The following is a 27,786-nucleotide window of genomic DNA, read 5'->3' as shown; positions in this document are numbered from 1 at the left end:
CTATTATCTCTGCTCACAGCTGGGAACTGAGACATAGGCTAGAGGAAGTGACTTGCCTGAGGGCTCACAGGGAGCCTGGGCCCCAGCCCAGCGTCCCGTCCACTAGCCCACTCTTCCCACTCACACAAAGTCCAAACCAGTCAACCTGCTGAAGGAGATCACTGGGTCAGCAGCACCAAAGGAAACTGCTCCAAGCTACGGGCTGCACCTAGAGATAGTCTAGGACCATACTGTGTGACTCAACCGCCCTCGAACCCCCGCCTCTTGAGACAGCCAACTTGCCTTCAAGCCAGGCTGTTGCCCAGAATCCTATTAGCATCTGGTGTTTACATTTGCTGTGGAAGTTGGATGGAGACAAGGGGATGATTGTGATGCAGAATTTGTAATTGCGCTGTTAAAAGATTTTCCCCCCCACAAGAATGGTCCCGAGAACCCAGCCACCCAGAATGGCCAAACCGCCCCGACAACCACAGCCCAGGGACAAATCAACTCACCACAAGAAAATTCACAACTGTTTAAAAAGCACAAACTCTTCCTCGAGCAGAGGTTTTACCCTCAAAAATGAGACGCGGAGGCGCCCAGATACCACAGTGCCGGACAGCAGGCTGGACGGACAGATAGAACATTTGTATAAAGAGACGCAAGGCACGTATACAAGCTCCCTTGTAACGTACAGCCACACTCCTCGCCCTCCTCCTAGCCGCTAGAACTCCGGCTCCTGCTCCCGGCTAATCTGCTCATCTTGGCTGCAATACAAATCAAATCGGGGAAAAACACGAACTAGGTTCTCCAGCATTCTCGGCCTGGCTTGATTCTACTGCAGCATTACGGGGACTCGCTGTGCATCTGGGCACCTACCCAGCGCTCAGGGCCACGGTGTCTGAGCAAGGCTGCCTCTGTTTCCTTGCACCAAGTCTGTATCAGCCCCTGTGGCACAGGGGTTATTCCAGCCAGAGCAGTGGTAAGAATCAGCCTGCTCTCAGGCTGGGGAGACGGGGGTCAAGCCCAGAGTCTGAGCCCTGCACGGGGTGGGGACCAGCATGGACTGACCCCCAGGACATCCGCAGGCCTGAAACTCGCCTGGGAAGAGAATCTGGGCCGGGGGATCAACCCTCCGCCAACCGCTCCTGGTGTTTCCAAGGTAAACGAGCTAATGGGAGCTCAGTCGCTGACCAATGGCAAAGCGCCAGATCAAGTCATCTGGTGCCATAGTAACGGCTGCCTCAGAAACGGGCCCTTTTCAGGGTGCTTGGCACAGGCCACCCCGTCTCTTGTCCTTTTCTCTCACACACAAAGCGGAGGAAACAATCTTCCAGCCACTTCCCCTCCCTTCTCCCCCGCACCTGGATGGGGGCAGGGCCCGGCCTGTGCTGAGAAATGGCCTGAAGCATTTTCTCCCGGTCCCCAGGGGAGCCCCTAACAACAGGGGCCAGCGCTGTGCTCTGAGCCAGGCAGCTGCTCCTTCGCAGGCCTCTGGAGATGCCCCTTGTCAGGACCCGCTGCCCAGCGTGCCGCCTCCAACGCAAGCCAGAGCAGCCATGGGCACCGCTGGGCACTGAGTGGCAGGAATCCACCTGCCAAGGGCCCGTTCGGACACTTCGGGGAACACTCTCCAGGGCGCGGTGCCGGGGGAGAGCCAGCTCAGGCTAATCAACCACCCTGCCCCCAGCATCCCACCACCAACACGGGAGCCAGGCAAATAACACCCCCTTCCAAGGCTGGTCTACCACGGCACCTCTCCTGCGCCGGCACAGCGTCCCCAGAGCCCCAGCCCCTTCTGCAGCTCCCAGCTGTGTCCCATCCCGTCGCCCCCCACCCCCACACTTCGATCATACAAGTGCCTTTTTCCTTCTGAAAGGCTGTGCAGTCCCTGCCTCAGATCCAGATGCATCCCAACACGCTAATTGGTGACTGAAGGTTACTGCTGCCTTTGCATTCATTGTTTTATTAGCAGCTGCCTCCTTGCTTTCACCTTCCCTCCACCATCTCCGATCTCCCCCTGGCCAGACACACTTCACAGGCCAACAAAGCGAGAACCTGCCAGTCTGGGGATGGAAAGGATGAAGAGATAATTAAGGGCACTCAGTTCTCCTGGGGCCAGCATGCCCTCCCCGGCTGCAGGTCTCCCACACGAGAAGAACAGCAGTGCGGCTGCATCCTCCAGTCCTTCGGCACCCCTGGAAAGAGGCTGAATGTGCAGGCGGAGGGGCTAGATAGTGGCCCAGGCCGGCACCCAGAAAGCACTAGGCATCTCTCACTTCCCCTCTGCGCACACATAGAGCAGAAGTGGGAAAAGGAACCGTGGCAGATGTAGGTCACACCCCAGCTGCCCAGCGTCCACCCAAAAGGGGCCCTGAGAACATCCCCCCCCAAAAGAGGTTCCAGCTCTGTCCTGCCGCAGCTCTTGGCAAGCGCTGAATGCACAGCCTGCTGTCTCCGTAGAGCACATGCTGCCTTCTCCGCCGGTCCCGGCCCAGCAAGAACCAAAGGGCAAAGGCACCCCAGAAAGATTCACACAACAGCATGTGCGCGAAATTCCATTCTTAATCCTCAGAGCTCAGGCCCAGCCTGTGCGGGCTCCCAATGATACCGTTCACACAGGACCAGCCACTCACAAGTCATGCAACCCAGAGACACGCTGCACCAACAAACCACCATCCTGGGAAAGCAAGCGCACAATGGAGACTTCCTGGATTCTGAGACAAGCCTGCCACTGAGCCAGAGAAAGCACTTCCAGCACGGCCAGCCCGAAGCATCCAGCAGTAGCATCTCCTCCAGCTCGCACCCCACGCAAAAGGGCTCCACCCTACACAGCAGGATATACACACGCATGGAAATGCTGTCCAGGCACAATCAGAGCTCCCGTCACGACTGGGGAAAGTGTCCCTACCAAACTGTTCCATGAAACCGCATGTCTGTGCACCTCAATACCTCAACCCCCTCCTGCCAGTTCCTCCACTGCCACACTTCTCTAAGGCCCAAAGAAACACCGGCTTCCAACACAGCGGCGTTGCTAGCCAACCAGAACATGTCACGCCCGGAAGCCAGCTCCTAGAATGCCAGCTGGATTTCAGCATGGGGGCACAAATTGAAAACCAGCAGCCCGACCTTCAGGAGCAAGTCTAGCTCTGATGCAATCAACACAGCAGCTCAGTTTTCCGGTCCACGCAGCCCTGACGCCTCACACAGCACACGCAGCTCTACCAGAATCAGCAAGGTGTTGCACACAAAGCTGGGCTTTGCTGCTGGCCTCGGTTTGCATTTGATATCTCCAAGCTACAGATAATTCCCCCCGGCTTAGGGCTCGCCGGAATGGTTCCTCTCTCACAGACAGCAGGGTAAATCCGAAGTAGCTCTGTCCAAGTCAATGAGATTACACCAGTATAAGTGAGTTTAGAATCAAGCCCACAAGGAGATCCAAATGAAAGACATAGCAAAGGTATGGGAGAAGCCAGAGCTCACAGCCTCGCTTCATGTTTGAAAATGTCACATTTCAAGGTCTCTGGGCCTCCAGCTGGACAGGGCCCTGGGGTGTTTGCATTCCTTTACATTTCACATTAGCACAGACAAACCTGCCTGTCACAATACTAACATTACTCAGCCAGCCCCGATATTAAGCAGTTTGTTAGCCACTGCTCTTCTCTTTAATAACATTTAACAGCCTTTAAAGATGCTGATCCTTCAGATCTTCCACGGCTGATTTCTCTTCATACTGCAGACGTCGGGTAATGGATTTACGTCACTTCAATTAAACATGTTTCCTCGCATCCCAGTTAGTTCCCCTTCTGATAAAACCCCAACTAACTCCAGTGCAGCAGCTGAGAACTCTGGATCTAAGCCCTAGAACTCTGCTGCATTCCCACAGGGAGAGCTCGCCGCGCCAACACACCCAGCCAGGGCCCCCTCACTGTCTGAGCCATCCCAGGGCAGAGGATGTAACCTCGAGCAATAAGAAAGGTACTCACAGTCGCGACAGGGCCTGGTTGTTCTGGAACAGAAGCTCCGGCAGCGTGTGCAGCTGGTTCCGATTCAGCCGTCTGGGGAAATGGAGAGACAGGCTTACAGGGAGTCACATTTTCCAGGAGGAAGGCAAATGATCCCAGCCCAGCAAGGACCCCCAATGCCCAGCTCTGAACACCGGGGAGAGAGGACTGCTGGGGGGTGGGACGGGAAGTGGAAGGAGCCAGCAGCTGGAAAGATCAAGGTTTGCTCCATGGGCCCATACAGGGTCTCTCATAGACATTACAGAGTCATTACAGCGTTACTGGGCCAAACTCGGGGCCTTGCTCACATTCTCCCCACTGAGAACCACCTGTCTCTTTAGCAGGTAGCCTTCTTAGTCCATAGCTAGCCGAGGGGTGTGTGGGACACCCTGCCCAGGAGCCTCTAGGCACTAAGAGATCTTTGACAATGGGCCCCGGAAGTTGGACTCCTAAGTCCACCTTTAGGTACCTAAGTATGTGGCCTGAGTTTCAGCAGCTCGCACTTAAATCATCATCGGCACAGGTCTGAGCTTTGGTGCGGTGCAGCCCAAGGCAAGCGATCTCCTGCCAGCGCTAGAGACCCCGGCAAAGGGCAGTTAAATTCAGCCTGTTGCTCAGCATCTGCTTGGCTCCTTCTTCAACAAAGCCCCAGACCCACATGCTCTGTACGTCCTACCCACCAGCGCTCACCCCTACCTCCCTGCTGCAGGAGTTCCAGCCCCCTCCCCACCTTGCTGAGACGTGCTGGCAGCGCTCCACGGCTGAGCGGGGGCCTCGTCCATGCACAGAAGTCCCCCTGGTTTAACGGAACTGGTTTAGAAATTGACTTTGTTTCCTTGCCTGGACACTGGTTTCAGTTTGAGAGCAGCAGTCACACAAGAACATTGCAGGGATGTGTCTAAAGCAGACCATGGTGATCGGTCCATTGGTTCTCAACCCACAGCCCAATCAGCTGCAGCCCATGTGACAACCTCAGGGCCATACAGGCAGGATATCTGTTGTGTGGATGCAGCCCATGTAACACAGAGCACTGCACAGGTTGAGAATCACCGACCTAGCCTGACCCCCTGGATAGCGGCGTCCAGAGATGCAGCCGTTTGTCCCGCCGGATGTATGGTCGGGACGCCATTTGATCTGATATTCTGGCTCAGGTTTGTTCGGTTTTTTTTTTGCTTCGGCAGCGCTCCGGACCTGCCCCCCACGTGTCCCGATATTTTGTTCATGTATTCTGGTCACTCTAATAACTCCTAACACGGGTGCTGGGACTAGGGCTTCGGGGGGCTGCTGCAATCCCTGGCTTGAAGTGGTTTCCACTATATACAGGCTTTACAATCTGATTCAATGGCTCTCGGCACCCCACTGTACACATTGTTCCAGCCCCTGACTCCTGACCAAACGCATACTGTTCAGAAAAACATCCCAGCTTGATTTAAAAATGGCCAGTGATGGAGGTTCCACCACAGCCCTTGGTAAACTGCTCTGATGGTTAATTATTCTCCCTGGTAAAAATTTACACCTTATTCAGTGCAACAAGATGTGCAGCCCAGGCTCAGAGCTGAGGCGGTGCTCGGAAGCGGGGCCCACGTACACAGACAGTGTCAGCTGCAGCTTTGCCTGATAACCCACTGCTCAGTCCGTTTGCCCCATCGGCTTGAACGAGTCAGGTTTTCAGTTTGCAGAGTCTCTTTATTTAGCATTAGCATCTCTTTATTTCTTTATTTATTTATTTTAAAGGTAGCCATCCTGCAGCAAAAAACCTTCAGGACCAGACTCCAAAGAGAAACTGCTGAGCTTCAGTTCATCTGCAAATTTGACACCATCAGCTCAGGATTAAACAAAGACTGTGAATGGCTTGCCAACTACAAAAGCAGTTTCTCCTCCCTTGTTTTTTACACCTCAACTGCTAGAAGAGGGCCTCATCCTCCCTGATTGAACTAACCTCGTTATCTCTAGCTTGCCTGCATATATATCCCTGCCCCTGGAAATTTCCACTACATGCATCTGACGAAGTGGGTATTCATCCACAAAAGCTCATGCTCCAAAACGTCTGTTAGTCTATAAAGTGCCACAGGCCTCTTTGCTGTCTTTATTTAACAACGACTGAACTAGAACAGGTATCGCCCTTGTTCGCAGTGCTTTACATATACAATATTGGTATTGGTTGTATCTTATTTCCTCCACCGTTAAATGCAGACATCTCTGGGGCAGGACAAGCAGCTGTTTAAAAAGCACACAGCAACATTATATTGCAGTTTAGGACAGAAAGTGAAGAAGACTGCCTCTGACTGAAACTACAGGGGATTTTAAAGATGCAAAACATAATGGCACAACTTGTACCTTGGACAGGACACCCCTACTCCTGTGACAGCCCTGTGGGATCTGTAATGGTCACAATTTCAGTTTTCTCTCTCACCTGAAAGGTGGAGCACCTCCCTTAGCACAGCACCTCTAGCATTCCACTGGGATGCCGGGTTTGGCCCTCAGTCAGGTCTACACTGTGAAACAAGAGCCACAGCTGCAAGTCTCAGAGCCCAGATCAGCTGACTTAGGCTCACACTATGGGGCTAAAAACAGCAGTGCAGATGTTCCCACTCGGGCTGAGGCCAGGGCTCTGGAACCCGAAAGGGGGAGGTCTCAGAGCCCGAGGTGCAGCCCAAGCAGGAAGATCCACACGGTTATTTTTAGCCCGGTAGTGAGCTGACCCAGGTTCTGAGTCTGAGCCATGCTGCCGCTGCGTTTTCTTTCTTTATTTTTTTTTTTTGCTGTGCAGGCGGATGCCAAGAGGGGACAGCCCCCCACTGAGCCACATGCCCCCCTCTGCAGCCCGGCGCCCTGCGGGAACACGAGTCAGTTCTGATTTGAGATGAATGTCCGCTCCTGAGCCATCAGCACGCGTGTGTCCCTTGGAGGCTGCCCAGTCCAGCCCCGTGCAGGTCTGACTCTGCTTCCCGGAAGAGAGCGGATGGGGTCACAGCTCAAGGCGGTGTGTGCGCAGGCAGCACTTCTGCTGCCAAGATCTACCTGCTGGTGCAGGTTTTGCACTGCACTGAAGGGGCTGCTAGGCGAGGTCCCAGCTGCGCTTATGGCTGCTTTGCACACAGACGCGTTAAGCACATTGGTGAGGAGTTATTTGGATCCACAAGAGAAAAGGAGCAGATTGGGACGCGTCTGAGTGCAAACGGCAGGCAGCTCCGCGGCTGGGGTATAAAAAGATTTGTCCTTCAGCCATCTGTCTGTGTTAGCGAGAGAGCAGGGCCCGTCCCCCAGCACAGTGCCCCGCCCAGACACTGCCATGCCCTGCCCTCAAACAGGGTCTGACCTCAACCACTCCCACAGTCCTGCCCCGCAGATTATCCTGCTGGCACCTGAATTGTACTGGAGAGCAGGGATAGACAAGGGTCTGATCCAGACCCGCACTCCATTCTCTTTATCCCCTCCCATCCCCACAAGGGTCTTTGCTCAGGCTGCTCCTGGATCAGCCAGAGGGAGCTCACTTCAGAGCTCGCTTTTCTCCAGGGCAGAGTAGTGGGCTGCACCCAAATCCCTTCCATGCAATAGCACAGCCACTGGCCCCCCCAGCAGCTCGCGGGACCACCGACCCTTCTGCTGTCTGCAGCAATGGCAGCCATTCCCCTCTCCCCGTCCCTGTCCCGCAGTGCTCAGGCACTCACAGCCGCTCCAGCTCCTTCATGTCATCAAACGCTCCCCGCTCCACCATGTTGATCTGGTTTTCCATCAGCTGTCTGGAAAAGGGAGGCAGAGAGAACGGGTCAGAGTCGAGATGCACCGGGGCAGCGCACTCACTTGCCGGGAATCCACGGGAAGCCCCCACACCGCAGCCTGGGGACCTGCCCGGCTACTGGCTGGGCAGGGCATGCTCATTCCAGGGGTGCAAGGGCCCATGTCAGGGGCGGCCGAGGTCTTGCCACGCTCCCTTGGAGCAGGGGCCACCTTCATAAGGACCCCAGCCACCCCCGTCAGCATCGCTGGGAGCTAGCCAGGGAAAGGGCTGCTTTGTTCAGACATCTACCGGCGCCCCAGCTAGGCCACTCGTGGTCACCCTCCAGCACCCTCCATGGTGCCGAGCTCCCAGGTCCCTGAGCCGGGAGCCCCCAGCCCATGGGTGTCACACGGCTCCTCCTTGGCACCGCTGAGGAGCTCCCGGCTAAGAGCTCGGGCCTGGCTCCCAGCAGCATCCATTTCCATCACCCGCTTTCCACGCCCATGGAGGGCACGCAGGCCTTGCCGGCAGGGAGCCAGCCAGAGGGCAAGGCCCAAGTCCCTCTGGGATACTGGGGTCACCAGTCAGCCGACCGACCCAGCCCCCTCTCCGGGCGGGTGGCCGGGTCAGTCACGTGGAGCAGGACCCTCAGGCACATGCTCCCTGTTTCTTGTCCCCCTGTCCCCTCCGTTCCTTTCATCCCAGCCCCCTTTACCGTCAGAGGAGTTTCCCCCCTCCCAGCCCAAGTCACCAAGGGGGCCAATGGCCCCTGACCCCCTCTTTCAACCATGTTTCCCACTGCAGGGGCCCTATGGTGAGCCCAGGTTCCCCTCCCCCGTGTGCCCCAGTTCTCTCTTAGCCAAGGCAGAGACCCATCTGGGTCAGCCCTGGCCCGGGCAGGCCTCTCCCCCCAGGCAGGCCTGGCAGCACCACCGCCCCCATCAGACACTGCTGCAGAGGGGGTGAGCGCTCGGGGCAGGGGACTCACAGGACGCGCAGCTGCTTCAGCCCCGAGAAGTCATTCCTGTTGATCCGGGTGATGTTGTTCCCATTCAGCTCCCTGAGGAGACAAGAAGGGACGGTCAGCAAACGGGGGCGGATGTCAGGCAGGGTCAGAGCCCTGGGCTCCCGCAGCCAGCGCTCGGGGAGGGCTGAGCTCCCCCAGAGGCAGGCAGGTGCCAGACGACAGCTAGATTGAACAGGGCTTCTCCATGGACCTGGAAACAGGCAGCTGGCCCACACTCCTGGCTCGGACACCAGCCAGCACCAGCTGCTGGCCAGGAAGGTGCGAGGACGCCTACAGGGAAAGTTTTCCCCAAATGGCCGGTTGTTAATGGCCAGCTAATGCCCCAAAGCAGGAAGGTTTACAGCCCTTCTCAACACCCTGGCTGTTAGTCTGGCTTTGCATGTTCCCACTGTGACGGGCAGAACCCCTTGGGAAGCCACCTGATGTGCTGAGATACCACTGAATCTACCTGTTCTGCCAGCCTGGGCCCCCTTCACCTGTCCTGCTGAGCCAGGCTCTTCAAACCTCCTGCAACCCACACAGGCAGGGCCACCCCCAGCCGCAGATCAGCTCTGGGTAGACTCAGCTTCAGGGACTGGCTTTAGCACTCAGATATCCCCCTCCCTGGGAGTGCAGACCCAAAGATAGAGTATGAAATTCACCCCCTCCCTCAATGTGGAGAGAGGTGTGTGCACACTGCTTGCCCCTCCCCCAGATTAGAAATTACAGAAACTGGGTTTAATAATAAATAAAACAAATTTTATTCATATAAAAGGCAGATTTTAAGTGATAAAAGGGGTAACAAACAGAACAAAGCCGATTACTAAGCATGTGAAATCAAACACACAAACTAAGCTAGTTTCGCTAAAGAAATCAGTTACCAATAGTATTTCTCACCCTAGGCCAGGGGTTCTCAAACTGGGGGTCGGGACCCCTCAGGGGGCCATGAGGTTATTACATGGGGGGTCGCGAGCTGTCAGCCCCCACCCCAAACCCCGCTTCGCTGCCAGCATTTATAATGGTGTTAAATATATTTAAAGGTGTTTTTCATTTTTGGGGGGAGGGGTCGCACTCAGAAGCTGCTGTGTGAAGGGGTCACCAGGACAAACAATGAGAATCACTGCCCTAGATAGTGTTGCAGGCAGGTTGCGAAGTTTCTGTGGTTCAGCGTCCCAGTTCTATTCCTGTTCAGGCTAGATGCCTGTTTCCACCTGGACTCTCCTTTCCCTTCAGTTTTAATTCTTGGGCAGCCAGGCCATGGAGAGGAGGAGGAGACCCATTTGCCTTCCTCCCCACCCTTCAACAGGGTTTACATAAGGCGGGAATCCTTTGTTTCCCAAACTTGACACCCTCCCTTCCCTTCCAGTGGGAAGTTACAAGTCGTCCCAGGTAATGTTCTAGTATCAGGTGACAAGACCACCTGACTCTGTAGGATCACAGCGTCCATGAGGCAGGGGCAGTATGGAGCGTCCCCAGGAAGGCCAAACTTTCACAGTCCATTGTCCTTGCTGATGGGCCATCCACCCTGTCTGGCTTTTCCATGGTTGTACCTGAAGTGTTGGCAGGGGGCGTCACCCAAAGTAGCATAGTTGAAATACAGGCACAGAGTCAATATCCCTAACTTAAGAGACAGACATGATACCAGCACACAGATTGGATAATCACATTCAGTAAATCAGAACCTTTCCAGTGATATCTCACATGAGCCATCTTGCACAAAGGTATATCTCAGTTATGTCCTATTCATATCATAAGGATATTTTCCTAAGGAATGTGAACTGTAACATCACACCCATTATCCACGACAATGGCCAGCGCTTGGCTCTTGGCCTCAGTGAGATCTTGTAGCAGCAAGTTCCACAGGCCCCTTGTGGGCCGTGTGCAAAAGCACTGCCACGTATTCGTTTTTAACTGTCCCCCTTCAATGACATTGAATGCAGGGTGGGCAGGAGCAGGGCAGCTCCCTGCACACACCCCACCCCCAGACACTGCTCTCCGAGTGGGAGGGGATAATGTCGCTGCCACAAAAGCAATGATCGGCTCAGGACCAGCGACAGCTGCCTGCTGTATGTGCAACAAAGCCCCGGGATGCCGTCCTCTTGCACCGATGCAGCAAATGTCGAGCATCTGCCGAGACCCAAACGCACAGAGCCATGGAGGTTTCTGAATTTTAAATTAGCAGGGAGGCCCCCCAACGTGACTATCCGCAGCTGAGAGCCAGGTTTACACCACGACACAAAACCCAAGTCATGTCACACCTTGTTCTCAGCCTCCCCCAGCTCTCCAGGAACAAGCCTCTCTAGGGAGAGCCGCCTGGACCTCTGCGACGTCTGCACTGGAGGATGGTAGCCACTGCCTTTGAGTCAATGGAAGCCTTTCCCTTCCCCCATACACACTGCGGTCTTTGGGAGCCCTGGGCTACCACCCCCCCGGGCCCAGCCCACTGCCCTAGGTTTGTTTTCAGTGGTATCAAAGCAGCTCGCAGAAACGTCTGTTTGGAAAATAAACTGCGTTTAAAGTTTCCCACACAGGAGACACTAACACAAACCCCATTGTTTCTTCCGGAGTCAGGTTTCACCCACAAAAGAGGTGGGGCTCAGAGCCAGTCAGAACTCCGAGGGGAGCTGCAAGCTTGGCTTGCCAGGGGCTCAGCCGCTCCCCCTGAAGTCCAGAGGCTGTGCTGATTCATCCCCAGGTGTCAGGAGGGTGCGGGAACGAGGGGCAGCAACAGCCAAACACCCACCCAGCTTGGCTCTGGCTGAGACACACACAGCGCAGAGAAGGGGAGTGTTCGTACTCAGCACCGCCCGGAGAGCAGCACCTGTGAGTAGAACCAGGGGGCTTCCCAGACAAAATCATCTTCGCTAGGCCCAAAATCGGACCCCCAGTGAGCTGCTACAGTCTGGTGGGAAAGGCCTTCTGCATGCAAATTATTTGTCATTAGCCACTGCACCAATTAATACGGCCACCATTTTGGTGTGACTGACACAAACCCCCGCCCAGAGAAGGACGTGCCAGACAGGCCCTGCCACGCTATGACTGTGGGCAGAGGGAAGTGTCCCTACCCTAAGAGCCCAGTCCTCCAGCAGGAGCGGTAGGTAGGCACGCACCTACAGCCAGGACTGGGCCCTTTGTCTTGGGAGCTGGTTAATCAGCCCCCTGGGGATTAGGAGGACAGGGAGGGCTGGCTGGTTCCCGGTGCAGAGAGGGCCCCTGTGTGGCTGCCGCAGAGAAGCCAGGCCAACCTCCCACGATCCCTGCGAGGTCAGTGTCCCCCCGGCAGCGAGGGCACTCCTGGGTAACACTACACGAACTCCAGCTCCCCTGGCACCGGGCTGCTCCCACTTTCCTGCTAGTCAAGGTGGCATCTAAAGAGCCACACCTGCCCTGCTGCTATCAATGACCTGCATGGCTGCAGCGCCAGCTAGCAAGCAGGGCAGAGCCCTCCCCAGTTACAGGTCCCCCCTCGTGCACTACAACTCGCCTGGGGGGTTCCCCGCAAGACCCAGCTACGTCTGCCCCATCCCGTACTCCTGGGCCAGGAAGGCAGGACACAGCTCCTTTGCATGGTCCATCCCCCAGGCTACCAAAGGGGGTCAAAGTGCCTTGTCTCCCAGCTAGTCCCGGCCTTTAGGGCCTCATCCAGAGCAAAGGAGCAAACGGGGCCCCAGGCGCCGATCTCCCTGCGACCCCTGTGGGGCATCACCCTGTGACCCCTGCACTCGACGGCTCTGCCCCGCCTGGCTGGTAGAACAGCTGCAGGGCGCCCCAATCCAGCCACATCAAGCATATGGGGATGCACACAACTTGGTTGTGCAGGGCACCAATGGGCCCGTGAACTGCTGATCAGCAAGCACCCAGGTGTACTGGGGTCATGGAGCCACAGCAGGGGGGGACCTCAGAAATCCCAGCCCCTGCCCTGCCAGTCTGCAGCAGCCTCTCTCGGGGGACATCTCCCTAGCAGCGAACACTGAGCCGAGCTGGGAAACGCGCTGGGCTCATGCTGCGTCGCTTAGGAACAGCCGTGTGGCTGCTGCGGCTCAGTCTGGCTCTCAGGCTCTGAAGCCAGGGGGGAAGCTTAGAGCCCGAGTGCCAGCCTGAGCCACAGCTCAAAAGCACCGTCTACATGGCTGCTGGCAGCGTGGCCACACCCTGGACGTACCCGGAGCAGTGAGCACGCAGGGCAGCGAGCAGAGTGCCTCCCTCCCAACTCAGACACGAAGAACCGCTCCGCTCAGCCCCCGCTTGCTGATTGCTGAGAGCTGGGGGGCCTGGGGCCAGGGCTGGGCTAGAGGGGCCCCAGGGTCGGGGCAGGGGGGCCTGGGGCCAGAGCCTTCAGCGCAGGGTCTGGGCTGCCAGGTCTGTGCACCCACACTGGGGGCAGCACATCAGGCACAATCTGGGGCAATGTGGGGAGAGTGCACCCTCAGACCGGGCCAGCGCAGCGGGGTCCCTACCACAGAGCCTGTGCACCCTCAGACCAGGCCAGCGCAGCGGGGTCCCTACCACAGAGCCTGTGCACCCTCAGACCGGGCCAGCGCAGCGGGGTCCCTACCACGGAGCCTGTGCACCCTCAGACCGGGCCAGCACAGCGGGGTCCCTACCACGGAGCCTGTGCACCCTCAGACTGGGCCAGTGCAGCAGGGTCCCTACCACGGAGCCTGTGCACCCTCAGACCGGGCCAGCGCAGCGGGGTCCCTACCACGGAGCCTGTGCACCCTCAGACTGGGCCAGTGCAGCAGGGTCCCTACCACGGAGCCTGTGCACCCTCAGACCGGGCCAGCACAGCGGGGTCCCTACCATGGAGCCTGTGCACCCTCAGACCGGGCCAGCGCAGCGGGGTCCCTACCACGGAGCCTGTGCACCCTCAGACCGGGCCAGCGCAGCAGGGTCCCTAGCAGGGGGCCTGTGCACCCTCAGACCGGGCCAGCGCAGCAGGGTCCCTACCACGGAGCCTGTGCACCCTCAGACCGGGCCAGCGCAGCGGGGTCCCTACCACGGAGCCTGTGCACCCTCAGACCGGGCCAGCGCAGCAGGGTCCCTACCACGGAGCCTGTGCACCCTCAGACCGGGCCAGCGCAGCGGGGTCCCTACCACGGAGCCTGTGCACCCTCAGACCGTCCAGCGCAGCGGGGTCCCTACCGCGGGGCATGCGCCCTTGGACCGGGACAGCACAGCGGGGTCCCTGCCATGGGGCTTGTGCACACTTGTCACGGAGTATGGGAGAGTCCAGCCTTGCACCCCTCTTCCTGGGAGTCACAGTGACTCTCAGCCAGCCGGTAAAACAGAAGGTTTATTGGACAACAGGAATGCAGGTTACAGCAGAGCTTGTAGGCACAACCAGGACCCCTCAATCAAGTCCTTCTGGGGGTTCAGGGTGTTTGGATCCCAGCTTAGGATTCCCTGAATTCCCTCACCCAGCCCAAAACCGAAACTAAAACTAACTCCCCTCCAGCCGGCCCCTTCCTTTGTCCCTCCTTTGTACGGCTTCCTGGGCAAAAGGTGCTGACACCCCTCCCCCCCACCTGGCTCAGGTTACAGGGCTAGGTCCTGTCCCCCACCTAAAGTCCTCCCCGGCTCTCCCATCCCCCACCCAGACAGCCCCTACTCCATCACAACCCTCAGACCGGCAGCAGGGTCTCTACTGCGAGGCCTGTGCACCCTGGGACCGGGCCAGCGCAGTGGGGTCCCTAACGCGGGGCCTGCCGCCCTTGGACCGGGCCAGCACAGCGGGGTCCCTAACGCAGGGCCTGCCGCCCTTGGACCGGGCCAGCACAGCGGGGTCCCTACCACGTAGGGCCCGCATGCCGTCAGACCAGGCCAGCCCAGCGGGGCCTGCGCGCTCTTGGACTGGGCCAGCACAGAGTGGGATCTGGCCTCTCCTCTACAGAGGGGAATGGAGACTAGATTCATTGCCTGTTGCTCCCCCCACTGGGAGCTGGCAGAGGCGCCTTTGCAGCCGTTTTGATGGCACACATCTTTGGCAGCGCCAGGCCCTGCCCTTGGGATCCCTACACAGCGTGGGGCCCGAGGGAGGGCCGAGGTCAGAGGCAGGCCGGCCTCCAGCACCTCAGCAGCATGTACAGACACTGAAGCCGCGCAGCCTGGGGTGGTGACATTGTGTTGCTGAAATGGCTGATAATGGCTAATGAGTTCCAACTCGACCGGTATAGTCTCATAATTACACAGCTCAAAATCCCATTCAGCTGCTGAGATTGCCTGGCTCCTTCCATTATGGAGCCGTGTGCGCCCAAGTGCGAGGGGGGCTGGGGGGCAGGTTACTAGGACACTGATGAATGCCTCGGTGGGAATGAATAGACGCTCCCGGCCCTGCTGATTAAACTGAAACCTAGCAGCACATCCAGCTCCCAGCAGGCCAAGCCTAGGCACCAGGCAGGCAGAGAAATTTGGATTCCTGACCCCCCCCCCCCCCGGAACAAGGGCCCGATCCTGCCAGGAGGGGAGTAACTCCAGAGGCGCTGAGCGCACAGAGGCTGCTCATCCCCTGGCAAGACGGGGACCTTGCGGCAATTCAGCAAGGCTGAGCCCAGGGCATGGTGCACAGAGATGGGTAAACAGAGTTCACAGCTACCTGACTCTAATGCCCCAAGCTGACCCAGGGCTAAAGGAAGGAAACACACACGCACACACACACTATAGGCAGAGCTTTATGTGAGTGCCGATTTTCCAAAGTGCGCTAAAATGCACCCACGGATGCAGATTGTGCAACATCAGAAGCAGGGGTAGAATTAATGGTGCACATGTGGGGTTTCGGGGTTAGGGGTTCCTCAGGGTTCAGACTCCCACCTGTCAGGACCTCATTTCAAACTGCTGTAACATTTATATGGCTGGAATACATAAGCCAACAGGGCCCCACTATGCCAGGCAATGCATGCACACGCACCAAGCAGACGGCAGGCTTTGACCCAAAGGGCTCCCACTCTGAAAGACAAGACATAAGCCTTGGACTGCAGAGTCCCAGTCATCTCCCAATCCCTGGGCTGCAGGCCCCCACGTCACATCCAGTTCTGCCCCTGCTGAGCCCACTCACCAAGGACATAGGACGTTGGTGGTGTCCCACAGACCCCCAAATCACACCAGGGAACAGGACAACTGGTTCCTTACACACCTACCTATAGTGTGTAGGACAAAGAGCTGTGCAATCAGTCAGAGTGACATATACTGGAGGTATCATGCAGCCAGGACTAAAACATCCATGGAGTTTCTAAACATTCAAACTGACAATCTCCTAACTCGGAAAAAGTTGCAGCCAACATGGGTGAATTCTGTGTTAGACCTTGTCCTAACAGATAAAGATGCACGGATCACAGATCTCAAAATGAACGGTAGCCTAGGCACAAGTGATCATGATGGTCACATTTATAATGTGCAAGCTGAATAAAGTCTAGACAAGTAATAGAACCAAATGTATATATGTAACAGGGCTCATTTCACAAAGCTGAAAACGATTGCGAGCCAAATCAGCTGGGAGGAAGAATTTAATCAGAAAAATGTGAATAACTGGAAATCATTTAAGAACACCTGATTAGATGACCAAAAAGCCACAATTGAGGAAGAAGGTTGTGCTGATTAAAAAGACAATCTAGCTTAGAGGGGAAGTGAAGGCAGATGTAAAAAAATAAAAATAATATATGACAAATGGAAGAAAGGAGAAGTTGATAGTAATGATTATAAATCAGAAGTTAGGAACTGTAGAAAATTGATAAGGGAAGCCAAGAGACACAAGGCGACATCTATGGCCAGCAGACTTAAGGACAACAAAAAGGAGTATTTTTAATATATCAGGAACAAAAAGAATCCTGACAACGGTACTGGTCCATTACTAGATGGAAATGGTAGAATTATCAATAATGCAGAAAAGGCAGAAGTGTTCAATAGATGTGTGTGTTCTATATTTGGGGGTAAAGCCAGATGAAGTAGTCTCTTCATATAGTGAGAATAACACTCTTTCCATTCCACTGGTATCTCTGGAGGATGTTAAACAGGAGCTACTAAAGTCAGACATTGTTAAATCAGCAGGTCCAGACAACTTGCAATCCAAGAGCTTTGAAGAGCTTGCTGGTCCGTTAATGTTGATTTTCAATAAGTCGTGGAGCACTGGGGAAGTTCCAGACAACTGGAAGAAACCTAATGTTGTGCCAATTTCTAAAATGGTAAATGGGATGTCTTAGGTAATTATAGGCCTGTCAGCCTGACATCGATCTCAGGCAAGATAAATGGAGTGGCCACCACGGGACTCAATTAATAAAGAACTAAAGGAGGGTGATGTAATTAATGCAAATCAACATGGGCTTATGGAAAATAGAACCTGTCAAACTAACTTGATAATGTTTTCTAATGAGTTTACAACTTTTGTTGATACAGGTAATCGTTTTGCTGTAATATATGTAGACTTCTGTAAGGTGTTTGACTTGGTACCATAGGACATTTTAATTAAAAATGAGACCAATATAAAATGAACCTGGCACACATTAAACAGATTAAAAACTGGCTAACTGATAGATCTCCAAATACCACGGTAAATGGGGAATCATTGAGCGGGTGTGTTTCCAGTGGGGTCCCGCGGGGATTGGTTCTTGGCCTTCGGCTCTTTAACATTATTACCTGGCAGACAACACGTCATCACTGACGTTTGCAGATGACACAAAGACTAGGGGATTGGTAAATAATGAAGAGGGCATATCACTGATTCAGAGAGATCTGGGTCATTTGGTAAACTGGGTGCAAGCAATCTGCATTTTAATATGGCTAATATGGCACACAGCTAGGAACAAAGAGTGCCAGCCATGCGTACAGGATGGGGGTCTCCACCCTGGGAAGCAGGGACTCTGAAAAATACTGGGGGGGACATGGTGAATAAGCAGCTGAACACGATCTCCCAGTGTGTCGCTGTGGCTAAAAGAGCTCATGTGATTCCAGGAGTAGGAGCAGGGAGGTTCTTTTACCTCTGGATTTGGCACTGGTGCGACCGCTGCTGGGATCCTGTGTCCAGTGCTGGTGCCCACACTGCAAGAGGGATGCTGATAAATTGGAGGGGTCAGAGAAGAGCCATGGGAATAATTCAAGGATTAGGAAACCTGCCTGAGAGTGACAGACTCAAGGAGCTCTACGTTAATTAGCTTAAAAAGGAGATGGTTAAGGGCTGACTTGCTCACAGTCTATAAGCACCTACATGGGGAACGAGTATTTCCTGCTGGGCTCTGCAGTCTAGCTGAGAAGGGTCGAGCATGATCCAATGGCTGGAAGCTGAAGCTAGACACACTCAGACTAGAAACCAGGTGTCCATTTGTAACGGTGACAGGAATTAACCATTGGAACAATTTACCCAGGGCCAGGTGGATTCTCCATCACCAGTCATTGTTAAATCCTGACAGGATGTTTTTCAAAGCTCTGCTCTGAAATTAAGGTGGGGAAGGTCTCTGGCCTGCGTTACACGGGAGGTCAGAGGAGATGATCACAATGGGCCCTTCGGCCTCTGAATCTCTGATAACAACAATGCAAGGCTAGCAAAGCACTTCGCTGAGCCCCGGCCTGCGGGGAGGAGGCTGGAGCCATGATCTCCAGACGGGAAGGCAGAGGCTCTGATGAGAGACGTACCTGGACCAAAGGCAAGCAGCTGGTCAGTGCCATACAGAGGAACTGGGTGCGCTGGAGCCCTAGCACCTACCCCAAACTGCCTCCAGCGCGGTGGTTCTCAAGCAGGGTTCGTGCACCCTGGGCTACGGAGAGGTCTGGGGGGAGTATAGCAACTCGACTAGAGATTTGCCTAGTTTTACAGCAGGCTGGCGAAGTCAGTACAAACTAAACATTCCTACAGCCCAAGACTTGTTCATACTGCGCCATACACCAGACACGGAAGTGTACGGACAGTATTTCTATTCCAATCCATGTATTTAGAATTAGATGGTAAAAATGAGAAAGTCGGCAATGTTTCAGGAACAGTGTACTGGGACACTTGCATGTTGAGGTCTGATTTTGTAAGCAGGTCGTTTTTAAGTGAGGTGAAAGTTGGGGAGAAGTCAGATTCCTGAAAGGGGAACCACAGTCTGGAGAGGCTGAGAGCCTCTGCTCCAGAGTGTGAAACAGAAAAGCTTCGGCCTCAGTCACTGCAGGGCATTTGGGGGTAATTTAGGAGATATTTCAGGACTAGATTTTGAGCAGGAGGCAAGAGACACACCAGGCAGCATGGTGCAGTGTGTGCAGTGAATCGGGGCAGCACAGCCGTCTCTAGCTCCAGGAACCATAAAGCATTCGTGCTGCTCAATCATCCCTCTGACAGCCAGCGATTGGGGGTGGGGGGGGTGGAGAGAGAGAGAGAGAGTGGGGGTGGGGGTGAGCTGCAAGGCGTCGCAGGCTGAGCCACAGATTCCGTGTCTTCCTCGAGCTGCGGTGTTGAGGGCCGCGCTGTCAGCACTGTCTTCCCAGACCTGTAGCTCCCACATGATGACAGATCCTCCCCATTTCTCCCAGGCCACTTTAAGCATCTCCAGCCTTGTGCACCAGCTCCCAGCCCATTTGCAGCATGTTTGGGGGCTGGGCCATGCTCACAGCTGCACATTGACCTGACCATCATCCCACTGAACATTCAGAGGCCCCCACCCGCGCTCCGCTCACCTCTTTGTTCAGAAGAACGGCCGCCTTTGGAGCCCAGAGGGGAATTAGCAGCAGGTGAAAGCGTGTTCCGAATGCTGCCAAGACAACAACGCTGTGATTTCACTTCACGCCACTTTCTCCCCTCTTTCCCCTCCCCTCCGCAATCCCCCCCAGTGCCTCAGATTCTAAATTACAGCCTGTCAGGCCCAGGCCTCTGAAACTCTTGCTGCTCAGGAGCTAACCCTTTGCCTTGCTGCCCTATTCCAGCAGAGTGAAAACTACCTCCTCGGCCACATACCATGCAGCTAGCAGAGCTCAGCGCCGCATCCCGAGACCTGTCTGGGCACCTGCTCGCAGCTCCTTGGCTGGGAAAGAACCACACAGCTTCGCTCTTCCTTGGCGTTCCTAGAGGGAAAGGCCAGAGGCAACCATTCGGTCCTCTTGCCTGACCTCCCATACAACACAGGCAAGAGACACCCCAGGCCCCAGCGCTTCCTGCGTTCAGCCCAGGACGGGCGGCTGAGCGAGGACACAGCTGAGGCAGAAATGCCCAAGCTTCATGTGATGGCAAATCCCTCACATTCCTTGGTGAAACCAGTTCAGATGAATGAGCCCTTTGTTACCGGGGTAGCAGGTCACACCCTGCGGTTTATTGGCTTACAAGATCCTGCATTTTGATGGTTTGATTAGTTCCTTGTGGTTTTGCTGGATTCCGCCCCAGCCACTTGGAGGGTTTGGAGGCTGGCTCACCCTGTAGCAACTGAATGGAATGGAAATGGTGAAAGATAATTAGCTAGACATGGTCACAAACAGATCTATTCCCCAGGGGCTTGATGGATGGGGAAGTGGCGCAAGGCAGGCAGGCAGACCCAGCGATCCAATCATCTGTAATTCCCGGCACTGCATGCCCAAAGCCCAGAAATGCTGAGTGTGCCCACCATGACAGGCGCTGGCACATGCTCTACTCTTGCCACCATGCTGACCCACTTAGTTTCGCTTTCTTGCTGCAATGCCCGATGGATATGAGGCTCTTGGGGCCACACATGCAGCGGGCCTCAATTCAGCCTCTGAAATTGCACCAGATTCGGGCGCGGAATGAAAAACCTGCTTTGGCAGGTGGAAGTGGAGCGACGTCTCACTACTCGATGGCGCGAGCCAATGCAGAGTGCATGCACCAGCACACAGAGGCATGTTGTGAAAGATCTGGTGCTTAATCCATCACCAGTCAGACGTGATCACGTGGTTCTCACTTAGACTTGGGCTGCAATGGCCAATCTGCCTGGCCACTCCATTGTTACTGCGTGCGCCTCACCCCAAGCCACTGTCGACCTGCTTGGGAAACTCTTCTGCTTACACTTCGATTGCAAGCTCCTCTCATTAGCTGTGTGTGCAGCACCTGGCGCCATGGGTCTAGTCCCTGCCTGAGGCTGGGTGACACCACCGCAACTTCACAAACTCCTTCCATTGCATTCTGCAAACCTCCCCAAATCCTGTCGGCTTCTGGCACATCACCCACTGGCCCAGTGCCCTGCCTGTGTCAGTCCAATGCCGATCTCGCACCATGAGGAGGTGCGATTCCTAGCTCGTGCTGGCAAGGAGCTACCATTGCAGCAGCTCGCCCAGCATTCCCAGGGCACCAGCCTGCAGCTCACAGTAGGCACAGGAGATAAAGGCTGCCATCAGCGTTTCTCCTGCCAGAAGGCCAGCCGGCCAGGTGCCTCCTGGGAGCAAGCCAAGGAGCAGAGCCCTTTCCTGGGTCTCATTGATTAACTAGCCCCTAGCAGAGGGTGGAGCAACCAGGGAATGCTGGGAGCAGAGGACAGGCCGTAGGAGAGTACTAAACCAGTCTAACACTACAATAAACTTTTAAGCCTCACAAGCAGCTCGGTTTGCGAAATTAGTGCTGGGGAACAGGAGAGTTTTATGCTTTTTCTCACTTACCTCTGGGGAGTTCGTGCCCCAGCCCTTAGCCCCTTCTCCCCCTGGGTGGGCTTTGCACAGACACAGAGGAGTTATTTGTCATCCTCCAATTTCAAAGCCCTTGATTTAATACAATAATGGCTGAATGTCAATATCCTCATTCGAAAGATGGGGAAACTGAGGCATGGAGCAGGGACATGACTTTGTCCCGCTGCACAATGACTGGGAGATAGGAACACAACCCATGAGTCCTGACGGCCAGCCCTGTGCTCCGTCCACTAGTCCAGCTGGACACACTAAAGATTTGAGTCCTGCGGTTACTGCCTTTGCCGCTCCCATTTCCAAGATACAGGGGAAGGATAGCCCAGTGGTTAGAGTACTACCATGGCACTCAGAGCTGGCTTCTGTTCCCAGCTCTGCCACAGACTGCCCGTGTGATCTTGGGCACATCACTTAGTCTCTCTGCCCTACCTCCCGTCGGGAAGGCGAGAGCAGCAGCATGGCCCTGACTCGCAGGGGGGCATCCGGAGAGCACACGGCAGATTAGCAGGTACCCAGTTGCTATGGCAATGGAGCCACAGAAGTACTTAGACAGGAAATAAAGCAGGACTCCAGTCACCCTGGTTTCGGAGCGGCAGGGAGCTGCGGCCCCAAAGGCTGCTGGGACTGACTCCTGCAGGAAGCCTCAGCACCGAGATATGGGGGCTCTTGAATGACCCACATCCATTTGCTCTCCTGAATCCCCACGTCTCCCAGCTTTGCCCCCTCCGCCCTGCTCCGGTTAGGGACCCAAGAGACCCTGTTTCTGCTCCAGTCCCCAGGCCAGTGACTCATCCTCGCTTTGCCAAGCTCCAGCTCCATCGATGCTCTTGCCATCGGCGCAGTGAGCTTGCATTCCTCTGCTTTCAGAGCCCAGTGAGCTGAAAAATTCACTTCTCTTTTTCTGATCTATCTGTTCCGAGCAGCACCTCTGTCCCCTAGGGCACTGCCTCTGCTATCTGGAGCTGCGTTTGCATCCAAAATTCATGCCGGGAAAGAGAATTCTCAGCAAAGCCTCAGGAAGCCTGAAATGGCCCCGGCCACAGGCCAGGATCTGGGCCAGATCCTCAGGTGCTGTAACTCAGCTTGGCGGCAGCAGGTGCAAGGGAACTACCCTAATTTACACCACGCGGGGTCTGTGACGTTATTGATATAAACTGGGACCATACAGAACATGGTGTGCAACCAAGGTCCTGTAGTGGCACCAAATCTTATGTAAAGGGGGGCATATAAGGTGTCTAAGACCAGGTTATGGGTTGCTGGTTATGATTATGCTGTCTGTATGGCTGTAACATTTTGTAGTTGAAGTTATAAGTATTGGCTGTATGCTGTCTGTATTTCAAATTGGTGCTGCAGTTCTGGGAAACACCCCAGACAAGTTGGTGTTAGCCTGCTTGATGGCCCATTAAGGACCATCAGCTACACAATAGACCCATTGAGAGGAGGCAATACACCTTGTAACTCAGCAGGGTGTGCAGGGACTTGCCCATGTGACTCCAGACTCCATTTTGCTGTAATTTTCCACAGTAAGAACAAAGAAGTGTTCTTACACCTGGAAAAGCCTATATAAGGCTGATGCCTCATCTCCATCTTGTCTTCAGTCCTGCTTCCTACCTCTGGAGGGACTTTGCTACAAACTGAAGCTTTACACAAGGGACTGATGACCCATCCCAGCTGGGGATGTTCCAGAGACTTGATTTGAACCTGCAGTTTACTCCATCACTGCTACAAGCCTGAACTAAGGCCATGGCTACACTTACAGTTCTGCAGCGCTGGTAATTACAGCTGTGTTCGTACAGCTGTGTAGGGCCAGCGCTGCAGTGTGGCCACATTTGCAGCACTTGCAGCGCAGTTGGGAGTGGTGCATTGTGGGCAGCTATCCCAGCATTCAAGTGGCTGCAACGTGCTTTTCAGAAGAGGGGGGTGGGTGGAGTGTGACAGGGAGCGTGGGGGAGACAGAGAGAGTGGATTTTTGGAGCTGACACTGTTCTCAGCTCCCTGCCTTGCAAGTTCTAAGGACTGGAAGACACACAATGCCTACCTTCAATCATTTTAAAAGCTTTGACCTTCCCCCACCTGTCTCTTATTTACTAAATGCTAATTATGCACTCCTAAATAGCCGTCAGACCAGATAAGCATCTGCTCAACACGGACTCCCCCCTCCCCCTCTGCCGTGTGAGCGTGCTGTTTCTCTCTTCAAGCAAACAGCTGTGAACATTCCAAAGTAATTCCCCTGCCTCCCTCCGCTCGCTCAGCAAACAGGAGCTGTGTTTGTTTTTTAAATAAGCAGTTTGGCTGAACTCGGAGCTCTCCCTTTCTTCCGGTTTGTTGTGGACAGGAATTCTGGGATACCTCCTTATAGCCCGGAGGTCAATAAAAGCGCAGGTGGGGTCCACACTTGCTGACCAGCGCTGGATCACCAGTGCTGGAATCGCTACACCCGAGGCTTGACCGGGTGTACAGCCAGCGCTGCAACCAGGGAGTTGCAGCGCTGGCTGTGCTTTGCAAGTGTGGCCACATCCGGAGTTGCAGCGCAGTAACCCCCTCACCAGCACTGCAACTCTCTAGTGTAGCCATGGCCTAAGAACGTTGCCATTCCTGTATGTAACTGATTCCATGTAACCAATTCTAGCTCTCATCTCTACCTTTTTCCCTTTATGAATAAACCTTTAGATTTTAGATTCTAAAGGATTGGCAACAGCGTGATTTGTGGGTAAGATCTGATGTGTATATTGACCTGGGTCTAGGGCTTGGTACTTTGGGATCGAGAGAACCTTTTTCTTTTACTGGGGTGTTGGTTTTCATAACCATCCATCCCCAGGACGGGTGGCACTGGTGGGGATACTGGGAGACTGGAGTGTCTAAGGAAATTGCTTGTGTGACTTGTGGTTAGCCAGTGGGGTGAACCCAAAGTCCTCTTGGTCTGGCTGGTTTGGTTTGCCTTAGAGGTGGAAAAACCCCAGCCTTGGGCTGTGACTGCCGTTTGAGCAATTGGTCCTGAATTAGCACTCTCAGTTGGGTCCCGCCAGAACCGCATCGTCACAGGGTCTCTGTCTTACGTGATTTATCTTCTAATTTAAAGCAACTATGTGAATTTAACAGCCACGCTCTCGACAAACCCCTTTCTCTGCCTGTGTTACCAATGGGCCCTTGACGTTAACGCTGGGAGAAATCCAATGCGTCACTCTGGTTGCTCCGAGTCACTTACAGCATCTCTCCCGGCTGGGACAGAGAGATCCAGGGAGCCCGTCGGCCCTTGCTTTAGAGTCAGCCGCCCTTTCAGCTTCTTAGCAACAATCTGAGTTTCAGACCCTGCAGGGGAAGAGCTGCTTGCTGGCACTCAGCTGGCTTTATTCCTTGTTATTTGAATCTTTGGGAATGTTTCTATGGCCCCTGGGCTTTATGAGCTCGCTTACAGAGAGTTAAAAAGGTAGGGCCCCATTTAGGCTGAGGTTGCTGAGCGCTCCTCCGAAGGGCACACAGCGAAGCAGGATTGGGCCCCACTCGGGGATGCAGACTCTGTTCCAGCATTTCCACCTTGCCGTTCTCCCCCATCCACGCACATCCCCTTCCCCCAACGCTCCTCTGCTCCTAGCAAGGAGCCAAAACAGCCTGGCCCTGGCCAGACTAAACCCCTGCCAAAGCGGGGCTTCTCTTCCTTCGGGGAAATCTCTATACACAGCTCGCTCACCCCGGAACCTGTGCAGAGCTGTGACTTCCCACGTCACGCCGTGCCAGGGCGCTTTCCAAACGCTCGGGTGGGCTCCATGAGAAGCTCCAGCCCTGACACTTCATTACACACCGGGCAGAGACTGCTTCGCCCCCCGCTGCTTCCCAGCTTCAGGGGAAACAGAAATGGAGAAAATGCCGAAGGAAAGGGAGCATGAAATTAGAAGTAAATGCAAATACCGTAATGAGCTGGTGTCTGTGTGTGCGTGCATGTGTGGGTGGGTGGGTGTGGGGGTGTGTGTATGTGCGCGCGCCCCCTTGTCACATTTTCAAAAAAATCACCTTTGTGTTTCCTCCCCAGCTTCCGCTCACACCTGGGAGAAGCTCTCTCTAAACATTGGCAAAGCCACCTCATTGTCCTCCTTCGAATCCCTCCTCAAGACTCTCCTCTCCTGCGACGGTTCAGCCGCCCACACCGAGCCCCCTGCCCACCCGCCCGCGCTGACTCAGGCTCTCTCATTGTTTCCTGCTACTTCTCCATCTGATCCACTTGTCATCTCTCGTCTCACACTTAGATCACCAGCTCTTTGGGGCAGAGACTTTCTGTTCTGTGTTTGTCCAGCGCCCAGCCTGATGGGGTCCTACAAACACTAAACAATAACACCCCCTGCTGGATGGACTCTGAACTGTTCCACCGGACATCACCGCCCCTCTACTGCGAATGGGGATTCTCTCAGCTCCTGTGCTTTTGGAGCCAGAGGGCCCGGGTGCTGCCATTGGTGAGAACTGCTGCCAGGCCTTGCCAAGGGCTGGGCGTGCAGTATGGCGAAGCGACAGACAGACAAGGGCCTAAATAACAAGCACGTTTTGAAGTGACTGCCCAGGCCTACCAACTACAAGGGCAGACAATTCTTGCTCCCAGGCTCTGTAACAGCTCAGAGGAGCCGATGGCGGCAGAGCAGCACCACTCCAGGGGAAACAACACAGCAGCACATGTAAGACAAAAATACGTATTTGAAACGGTGCAATAAACAGGGATGGCTCAGACATTCCCGGGAAACCATTGCTCCTTGGCTTGAAAAGTGGCCACCCAGAGGCAATCCAAGAGGCTTTAAAGTCTCTTATCGGTGACTTTTTCCAACATGGGACAATAGATTCTCAGCTACCAGCCTCAGCTCCAGTCAATATAAACACAACATTGTTTTTTAAACTAATATTTTTCCAGCACGCGATTCCATGGGGAGAGAGGGCCAGCGTTGCTATGGCGATATATAGCCAGCATCTGCCTTGGAAGGAGCTGAAGGGAGAAATTGGAATAGAATTGCAAATTTGCTCAGTCCTGAGGACGACTCCAAGGGAATCCACTAAGCCAGACTGCAGCAGCCTGGCTTCCATAGAGAGCCCTGCCTGTCGCCGTGAGCCTAGGGCTCTGGAGGGCAGCTCGGCCTGGGGAGCGGAGCCATGCTGGGTGCTCACTCAGCTAGAAGCTGATCTCCTATTCTGACCATTGAGGCCACCTGAGGAGAGGCAGCTCCAGTGCTGCTGGCGTGCACACTTCCACAAACAGCCACAGGGCTCCAGTCATCGTCTGCACCTTCCTATGCAGACACTGCGCTGAGCGCCTCCATCCTCTTGGGCAGCAAATACCCCTGGGGACAATTCACTGCCAAGCCCTTGCACCCGCGGCTGGGCAGAGGGGCGTCTGCTAGACACACGTGGGGCTGTTTCTCAGCGGTGCTGGCCATCTGCAGCCCCCACTGAGCTCAGGATTTATGAGGATTTGTACCATGGTCGTGCCCAGGACCCTGCTGCGCTAGACTCTGCACAAACACAGAGCAGACCCTGGTCCCTGCCCCACGGGACACTGGGGAAAGTCAGACAAGAAGCGCCCCGGGACAGTAACTTTCTTTGCCTCAAAGATGAGGGAGATCGAATAGAGCCACGCGGCGGCGGCAGCACGAGCAGCGTAACGAACGCTCCTGTCCCTGAACCCCAAGTAACATTACTAGGCGCACATGTCTCTACACAGCAGCATCCAGGAGGTGCACACAGGGCTTAGAAACATGCCAGGCTTTCAGAAGGCATGCACAGCTCTCCACCCTCCCGCAGCCGCAGCTCCTGGCTCAGCTGAGTCCGGACCAGATGGCACGAGTCCAAGAAAGAAAAATCAGGAGAATTCACAACTCTGCAAGTCACCAGTGCAGATCTTCAGCTGGGCTAAACCCCTGGGGCTCCGCTGCCCACAGCTGAGGATCAATCCAGAGAGGCAGCTCCGGCATTAGATCCTAGAGCCAAGTGAGGCTAAGGGCTCCCCCAAGAGATCAAAGGGCCAATAGGCCATGAAATGCCAGGCCAAGCAGGAGAGGAGGCTGCAGACTGGCTCATGACATGACAGCAGGGAAGCAAATACCTGAAGGGCCTTCCCGGGAGAGAGGTGAGAAGGGCTACCTGGGGGACACGGGGCTAATTGCCTTGAGCAAGGGTGGAGCAATTTGGCCTAGTTCGTTACCCAATAGTTAAACCCGAAGTGCCCACTGATTATGGGAAGCAGGTGCCGAATGAAAGTAGCCCCCCGACCTGAAGGTGCAGCGTGCTGGGTAGAGTGCTGATGGGGAGCTCGCCCCCCCTAGACCCACACATCAGGGCCCCCCTCCTCAACTTCCCCCTGCCACTCCCAGACTTGACAAGCAGAGCACCCCTAGGACTCTCCTCGAGCTGCACGAGGCAGTGAGGGGGTTGGGGCCCCCAGGGGCTCTGCCTAGCTGTGCCCCATCGTGGACCCCTCCAGACTCAGCCCCACGGCCAGTTGTAACATTAACTGCCAACAGGGGTCC

At 55.0% G+C, this 27,786-nt stretch overlaps 1 protein-coding gene across 1 annotated transcript in view; it reads right to left on the bottom strand.

Annotated features, from left to right (window-relative positions):
* Nucleotides 1-8,760, bottom strand: part of SLIT1 (slit guidance ligand 1) — a 119,826-nt gene extending 111,066 nt beyond the window's left edge. The window contains 3 exon segments of the mRNA XM_030570290.1: nucleotides 3,966-4,037; nucleotides 7,655-7,726; nucleotides 8,693-8,760. Coding sequence (XP_030426150.1) covers nucleotides 3,966-4,037; nucleotides 7,655-7,719 — 137 coding nt within the window. The 5' untranslated portion in view covers nucleotides 7,720-7,726; nucleotides 8,693-8,760.
* Between the last annotated feature and the right edge of the window lie 19,026 nt (nucleotides 8,761-27,786).

The sequence above is a fragment of the Gopherus evgoodei genome, chromosome 7 (genome assembly GCF_007399415.2).
Source record: "Gopherus evgoodei ecotype Sinaloan lineage chromosome 7, rGopEvg1_v1.p, whole genome shotgun sequence".
Classification (NCBI taxonomy): Eukaryota; Metazoa; Chordata; order Testudines; family Testudinidae; genus Gopherus; species Gopherus evgoodei.
This window is presented reverse-complemented; position numbering and strand designations above follow the sequence as displayed.